The following is an 8,751-nucleotide window of genomic DNA, read 5'->3' as shown; positions in this document are numbered from 1 at the left end:
CCTATGTGTCTCAACTTTTTATGAATTAAATGCCCCTGATGTATGAGCCTGAATGCAAGTAAAATCGTAACAAAATGAATGAAGTAATTTGGTTGAGACATAAAAACAAACACTTGCTGTATTTTCAATGATAGCTGTCATATGTGAATTTTCAATGAAGTATATGACATGATGAACCACTCAGAATAGTCTCAACTTTCCACTTAGAATAGTCTCAACTTTTTACACGAACCAATCACACTTATGTTCTAGTTATATGGGTAATATTACCACAACAAATATAAACAAATAAGTAGTGTGACTTGGTTGAGGAATAAACACAAACACTTGGTATGCATTGGGTTAAAATTGAAAGATATAGCCACATTAATAAGGAAAAGGGTTCTTAACGAAACTTCCCAACTGCATTGGAAAGTTGTCTTCCTAGAAGGAACTCTTTCTTTATAATATTGCTATAGAAGAAATACCTAATTCTGCTGGATCTTTGCTAAACCATTAGATACTAAGTATAATTTGATGTGAATGACTCACTTCAATTCTAGATGTTGTTGGCAATCTTATATCATTGGAAAAATTTCAATTACATGGTATTGCAATCAGAAAACTGTATGCTTCTATTGGTTCCTTACCATATTTAAAGCACTTGTCAGCTAGGAATTGTCTGTCTTTGAGCAAGTTGCTTGATTCAATTGAAGGATTAGCTTCTCTTGTTGAGCTTCTGTTAGCCCAGACACCAATTACAAATCTATCTGATCAGGTAGGTGCCCTGAAAATGCTGAGGAAGCTTGAGATGAGGAATTGTAAAGATCTTAAATTTTTACCAGAATCAATTGGAAGCATGTTCACTCTTACTTCTCTAAACATATCTAATTCCAATATTTCTGAATTTCCAGAATCAATTGGGATGCTGGAAAATCTTGTAATATTTAGATTGAGTAAATGTACATAGCTCCATAAAATTCCTAATTCAATAGGAAATTTTAAGTCTTTGCATCACTTGCTGATGGAAGAAACTGCATTCAAGGAGTTACCTGAAATCTTTGGGATGCTTTCAAGCTTAATGATATTAGAAAGGGCTAAGAAACCTGATTTCTTGTTAGTTGAAAATAGGGTACCTAGAGAGGATTTGGGTGTAGCTGAAAAAGAGAAACATAATCCTTTCAGACTTCTAGCTTCTTTCTCCAATTCATGCTCGATTGAAGAACTGGATACTCAGGCTTGGAATCTATGTGGTAAAATTCCTGATGATTTTAAAAGGCTGTCATCATTGGAGATTTTGAATCTAAGTCATAATAATTTTTTCAGCATTTCGTCCAGCTTGAGGGGTCTTCCATTTCTGAAAAAGCTTTTATTACCCTATTGCGAGCAATTGAAATCTCTTCCTCCACTTCCCTCAAGTTGCGAACCGTATTGCATTGGAAAGGGTGTCTGATATGTCAAAGTTGGAAAGCTTGCGTGAGCTGAACCTTGCAAACTGTGAGAAGGTGGAGGATATTCTGGGCCTTAAATGCATGAAGTCATTGACAAGGTTGTTTATGAGTGGTTGCAAAGCATGCTCATTTGTGGTAAAAAGAAAACTTTCTAAGGTTTTCTACGTCTCCCACTTGTCCATGTTTAAGCGCATAAACAATCATGAATTAAGAAGTTGCTCTTTTTACATTAGTCTTCATACTAGGAACTATCGTGGATCAACAAGTTAGTTGCTTTTTATTTTTTTAAGATTTCTTGGGGGAATTTAAGGTCTCTTAGTATGCTTAGAAACAATATTTCAGCTTGGTTTTCTCTTGAGGTTAGATTCTCATATCACAAAAATCATGATATCAAAGGTGTCATAATAGGCGTTGTTGTCTCCCTCAACCATCAAATACCTAATGACATAAGAGATCAACTTCCTGCACTACCATGTGCATGAGCAAATATTGTCAAACTAAATAAACTTTTGTTCAGTACAATGCCAAAGTTGAAGGGAGTTCCAAAGATGAATGAAGATCAAATTTACTTGTTTCGATATCCAGATTGTCATTTGTTAGTTTCAAAGTTGAGAGATGGTTATGACATAAATGTGAGAGGGCAAGACCCACCATTCATAAATGGAATTGAGGTGAAAAAGTGTGGGCTTTATTTGATCTTCAAAGGTGATAATGATTACAAGGGAGATGAAGAATCGTTGGACAAGAGCTAGTTATCCATTTTTGAAAAACTTGCAAAGTTTTTCAGCTTTGTTGAGGATGAAGATCACATCTCTAAATCTAGCTTTGAAGTCAAGACCTAGATCATCGTGGACTTTGAGGAGTCGGTGAAGGGATGGGCCGAGTGCAAAAGTGAGTGGCCTAGGAAGGAGTGTTGTGAATTCGATCAGGAGAGGAGGGAGTGTTTGTTGACCAGTGTGGTTGGGCTTGAGTGGATTAGTGTAGAGTAGTGGGCCCTAAATGTGTGGAAGGAGTGAAATTTAACTGAGGTAGGACAGTAGGTTGGTTATGGATTGAGACGGTGGGATGTAAATCAAAGGGAAATTAGGTTTCATTAAAGATGACATCTTTAGATGTGTAGATCCAGCTTGATGGTAGATGAAGACACTTATACGCCTTGTGATTGGGGCTATAGCCCATGAACACACAAAGTGTGGATTGATGATCCATTTTGTGTTTATTATAGGGCCGTAAATTTGGCCAACATGTAGTCCCAAAGATGCGAAGAAAATTATAATTGGGATTTTTTTTAAAAAGCATTTGGAAAGGGGATTTATTTTTTAAGATAGGTGTAGGCATCCGCTTAATTAAAAAAAAAAAAAAAAAAAAAGATGTTTGGAATGCGTCTGACCAATATTGAGAAGGCATGGAGGCTTGAGCTAAAAGCAACAAGCCAGTCTCCACTATATGCCTGTGATGACGTTCAATGGTTCCATTTTGTTCATGAGAATAGAGGCATGTAATGCGATGTACAATGCCAAAAGATTGAAGAATTTTTTTAAGAGGTCAAAATTCACGGCCCCAGTTAGATTGAACAGCCATTACATTTAAAGAAAAGTAATTACTCACATAACGCAAAAAGGCAATAAAAATGTGACAAACATCCGATTTTGGTTTAATAGGAAAAATCCAAATATACTTAGTGTGATCATCAATAATGGAAAAATAAAACCTACAACTGTTTGTGGATAAAGTTGGGACCGGACCCCACACATCTAGGAAAAGCAACTCAAATGGTTTGATGGATCGTGAAGAAGTTAAAGGGTGTGGAAGTGCATGAGTTTTGGCTTGTAAACAAGCAGTGCAGTGATGAACAGGTGCGTTTGAACTAGTAGGTCAATCAAAAGTATGAATAACAAGGTTTTTGAGACATTGAGATTGGTGTCCAAGCCAAAGATGATATTGAAAAGAAGTGGTTCGTTCACCAATGAAAGCTTGGGGAGACATAGATTCTTGCGATGAAGTAGTGGCCTCCGTAGGTAAGACATACAAACCATTGTTAATGGTGTCCTGAAGTAGAACCCCCAAGTTTGTAAATCCTTCACAAGAAAACAATCAGAGTAAAATTCAAAATAAATAGAATTATCAGAACAAAATTGATGCACAGATAGCAAATTTTGTTATTGAGAGAACATGCAAAAGTTTAGTAAGAAGAAAATTGCTGGAAGGCATATGAAGTTGTGCTAAACCAATGTGTTGTATGGGCATGATTGAGCCATGGAGCCCTAATATGATGATGAATCCAAGTTGAGGTTGTTGAAATCAAATGTAAAATGGTGAGTGGCTACAGTGCTAGGAAACTAAGAATTAATATATGATGTAGGTGAAGCCGTGGTGGTCAAATTAGCAAATAAGGAGGGAGGGGGTGTTGATTGATAACTGTGATTTAACTTGTGATAGCATGAAAGGGTAGTATGCCTAGGTTTTTTACAAACAGGGTAGTCAATGTATCCCAGACCTCTTGAGCCATAGCACACTCAAGGACTTGTGTGAGGACAAGTTCAAATAAAGAAGAATTGATGGCAGACAATATATGCTGGTCCAGCAACAGCCACTGATTATACTCAGGGTTGGGCTAGCTGTCGATCATGGCGGGAGGTATGGGAGCTGAACCATCCACATGATCAAACAGTTGATGGCTCTTTAGAAAGGGAACCATTTATGCTTTCCATAAGAGAAAGTTGTCTACCATAAGTTTAATAGTGGCAAAATTACTTGCAAGGTTGAATATGGTGGGGATGAGATTCGGAGATGGGTTTTGTGTAGTAAAGATAGGAGAAGACTCATCAGAAGCCATTTGGCTATTTAAAAAAAAGACGTTGGTCTTAATAGGCTCTTGATACCATAATGAAATAAATTTCCAGAATGTATATCAAGTGTTTGACACAATACCCAGAAGATAATGTGGTGATTTCATTCTCTTTTCTCATATATGCTTTCGTGAATTTACAGTCTGTATATACAAGTATTGCTACTAATAGAATTTACATAGAGATAGGATTGTTTATATTTACAATTATAGAAGATTCACTATTTCTCTACTATGTATGGGAGGTGTCTGCTATGAGAGTTTTGTCTTTGTTGTGCATGCATGATGTCTACTTTGGTTGTCTCTATTGTGCATGTGTGATTTCTCTGCTGTATTTGTTTTGTGCTCAATTGTGGCCTTTGTGTTGATAGATTTAATTTGGCCCTTCTCTTCTTCCTTAGTAAGTACAATGCCGAAGTTGAAGGGAGTTCCAAATACTGGAGGGTCCATTTAGTGTTTCCAGCCCGGAGGGTCCACTTATCCTTGCACAAAAGGATAAGAATTCCATGAACATATATGATCACTCTAGATACTCAGGGATAATCTAAGCTGATAAACATCACATGAGATAGGTATCACATGAGCATGATCTAACTGCAGTGTTGATATAATTCAATCTAATGCCTATAAATGTATACCAGGTAGATGAACTAAACTTGAATTCTTGATTAGCAGGTGTTACTTATTACTAACTTAAGCATCGGAGTGTTTGTAGGTGTATAACACCGACGTCCACTCACATTTTGTAGGTGAACAACTACATTTGGGTGGTGGGACACATCCTTTACAATGGTGTCGTCTGTGGGATCTAAGTTCAGATTCTCATTAGATACCAACGTGTTTCTCACATGCTGACCCTAACCCATTCCTGCAAACCGTGAAATGGATACATTACCAACATCCATGGAAGCGCGACTAGCAATGGCAAAAGAAAAGTTGAAGAAGGCATTGGATGCAATGGAGGCTCTAAAGAAAGAAAATGATGACTTGCGGCAAAAGAACATAGAACCCAACGACATAATCTCACCAAGTCACAGTGAGCAAGGTGAAGGTGAAGCACATTGCAATGGGGAGCTGAGCCTAGGAGAGGCAGAGAAGAAAAAGATGCATGACGAGCTGCGAAGTCTAGTTGGAAAATATGAAGAGATGGTGAAGAAAATGGGAGAGTCTTCCTTGGTAGAATGGCTATTAAACCAAATCGATCTGCCATATAGTGACAAGATTATGGCCATGCTGCTCCCACCAAAATTCAAGGTGCCCCAAATAGATATGTACAATGGGTCCAAAGATCTTGTGAACCATCTGGAGAACTTTAAAGCCCACATCACGCTCCATGGTTTCCCTAGGAAAATTGCATGCCGAGCTTTCCCCTTGACCCTAAAGGGGACAACAAGAGGGTGGTTCAGAACCCTCAGGCCGAGGTCAATAAACAACTTCAAAGAATTCGCTAAGCAGTTCGTAACACAATTCTTGCCCAGTAGGAGACGTTGACGCCTAGCCGCCTATTTGCTAACAGTCAAACAAAAGGAAGATGAGAACCTAAAGGCCTACCTTACCAACTTCAACAAGAAAAGGCTACCAACGAATGACCAGGATGAGAAGATTACATTCGCCTCCCTCCTAGGTGGGATCTAGCCATGCAGTCCCTTCATGGTTGAATTGGCTAGAAAGACTCCTTCCACCCTAAGAGAATTTATGGATAAGGCGGATGATTTTGTTAACGCCGAAGATACCTTACAAGCATTTTTGGATCCAAGGAAAGATGAAAACAAGAACAAACGGAGAAATGGGCAAGTTGACAAGAAGCCTGAATCAAATCATCAAGATAGAAGGAGAGAAAGGTGGCTAGACGACAATCCCATATTGATACACAACAATTTGAGCGTGCGAGAAGATGAGAAGGACAACAAGGAATGCCATCAAGTTAGGATAGGCAGCCGTTACTACAAGTACCATCAAACAGGGTCACATTGGACTAAAGATTGCACGACTATGAAGAAGAGGGTGACTGAGCTAGTAGGGACTAGAGAGTTGGAATGAATGGTTGCAGAATGCTCAAAGCCAAAAAGGCGCCATGAGTTTGGACGCGATTCTAGAAGGAGCAATAGTCTTAACTGGTGATGCTAATACAGAACTAATGCCCACAGGGGAGACTTGGACGATTGATGGGGGTTTCACTAGGGGTAGTGTGTCCACGTCTAGCCGAAAGACGCATACACGAAGGGAAAGGTATGAGGAAATATATGTGACAAACAGGGCCCCAAACATAAAAAATTTGATACTCAAGCAGTCATATCCTCCAAGGAGGAAGATCGAGAAGAAGTGTTGTAACCACACGATGATGCCTTGGTAGTTACCCTCATAATAGCCAATTACACAACCAGGTAGATACTAATTGACAATGGAAGCTTAGCAGATATACAATTCTGGGAGGCTTTCACTATGAAGGGTATTAGTGCCAATAAACTAAGACCCTCCAAGACACAATTAAAGGGTTTTTTCTGGAGATACAATACAACCAGTCGACGCTATTACCCTCTCATTGACTGTCGGGATGGGGACGTAGACAGCAACCATCATGACTGATTTCTTGGTGGTAAAGGCCCCATCCTCTTATAATGCCATATTGGGGAGACCAACGCTCAATAATCTCAAGGCGGTTACATCCACTCACCACCTCAAGATGAAGTTTCCAACTGACGGCAGAGTGGGTGAGGCACAAGGCGAACAAACTCGGGCGTGAGAATATTACGTACAATAACTAAAGAGCAATCAAAATGAAGTGTGTGCCATTACAAGAGGAAGTGAAGCGTTGGCACCATCCTTACCACCACCCTTGGTGGTGTCTCTGGAAAAGAGTGTGGAGGTTAGAGATGAACAAAGCTTTTAGAAGGCTGAAGCAAACAAGCCACTAGAAATTGTAACACTGTACCCTGACCGCCCTAGTGCTACCACACGTATCAGGAGCCAAGTCCCTCTAAGGGACAGAGAAGCTCTAAAGCAGCTATTAATAGAGCACCGAGATGTTTTCACTTGGAGCCATGAGGAGATGCCTGGGATAGACAATAGTGTTATCGAACATCGACTATGCGTAGATCCCTTGCATAAGCCAATGCTCCAGAAAAGAAGGTCGTTTAGCATAGAAAAGTATGCCACCATTGACGAAGAAGTGAAATGTCTACTCGCCGCTGGATTCATCAAGGAAGGCCATTATTCAAAATGGTTGTCCAAGTGGAAAAAGCAAATGAAAAGTAGAGAATGTGCATGGATTTCATTGACTTGAATAAGGCCTGCCCAAAAGATAGTTTCCCTTTCCACGTATTGATTTTATCATAAACACCACAGTAAGATTGGATGCTAAGTTTCATGGATGCTTATTCAGGCTACAATCAGATCTGAATGCACCCAGTAGACGAGGAAAAGATGTCGTTCATTATAGATCGGGGACTATATTGCTACCAGTTTATGCAGTTTAGGTTGAAGAATGCAAGAGCGACTTACCAAAGATTGGTTAATCGAATGTTTAAGAAGCAGATTAGGAAGTCCTTAGAAGTTTATGTAGACAACCTGCTCGTGAAGAGCAAAGAACTTGCCCAGCACCTTAATGATTTGCGGGAGGCATTCAAAATCCTACGACATTACAAGATGAAGCTGAACCAGGCAAAATGTGCTTTTGGAGTCAAGTCAAGAAAGTTCTTAGGATTTATTGTGTTTGAGAGAGGAATTGAAGTCTCTCCCGAGAAATCTGAACGACACTTAGTGGTTGGCAGGAAGGGTAGCCGCCCTGAGTAGATTTATAGCTAGGTTGATGAACAAATGCCTCCCTTTCTTCCTAGTGCTACGTAAGACACACTCTTGGAATAAAGAATCTGACGAGGCCTTTGAAAAGTTAAAGCAACACCTAGCCAACCCACCACTCTTAAAGCAACCACAGAAAGGTGACATACTCTATACATATCTAGCAGTCTCCCTGCATGCAGTTTTAGTCGTCTTAGTAAAAGAAGGTTTCACCTAACTTCCTGTATACTATGTAAGTCAAGCTTTGAGGGAAGCGAAGGTAAGATACCCCCAAGAGGAGATGTTAGCTTTCACTTTGGTAACAGCGGCCAGGAGGTTTCGCCCATATTTTCAGGCTCATGTAGTAAGGGCACTCACAGAGAGCATGTTGGAAAAGGCACTACGAAAACCTGACACCTCAAGAAGGTTACTAGGGTGTTCGATTGAGCTAAGCAAGTTTGACATAGAATAAATGCCAAGGAAGGCGGTAAAGGGGCAAGTGCTGGTGGACTTTGAAGCAGAATTTTGGGGTTTTCCCCAAGAAGATGTGGTAACTCCGGCAGGGAAGTCATGGGTGCTCTCTGTAAATGGCTCCTCTTGCTGGGCTGGCAGAGGCTTGGGGATGCATTTGCTCAGTCCTGACGGTCAAGAACGACACTACATGACAACACTAACATTCCAAGCAACCAATAATGA

General features: G+C 39.9%; 1 protein-coding gene across 1 annotated transcript; it reads left to right on the top strand.

Annotated features, from left to right (window-relative positions):
- The first annotated feature begins 256 nt into the window (after window positions 1-256).
- Window positions 257-2,182, top strand: LOC122310158 (disease resistance protein RUN1-like). Its single transcript, XM_043124036.1, has 5 exons — window positions 257-260; window positions 543-919; window positions 1,025-1,232; window positions 1,399-1,528; window positions 1,948-2,182. The coding sequence occupies exons 1-5, from the start codon at window positions 257-259 to the stop codon at window positions 2,180-2,182; spliced, it is 954 nt and encodes a 317-aa protein (XP_042979970.1).
- Window positions 2,183-8,751: the final 6,569 nt, after the last annotated feature.

The sequence above is a fragment of the Carya illinoinensis genome, chromosome 5 (genome assembly GCF_018687715.1).
Source record: "Carya illinoinensis cultivar Pawnee chromosome 5, C.illinoinensisPawnee_v1, whole genome shotgun sequence".
Taxonomy (NCBI): Eukaryota; Viridiplantae; Streptophyta; class Magnoliopsida; order Fagales; family Juglandaceae; genus Carya; species Carya illinoinensis.
Note: the sequence above shows the minus strand (reverse complement) of the source record. Positions and strands in the feature narration are given on the sequence as shown.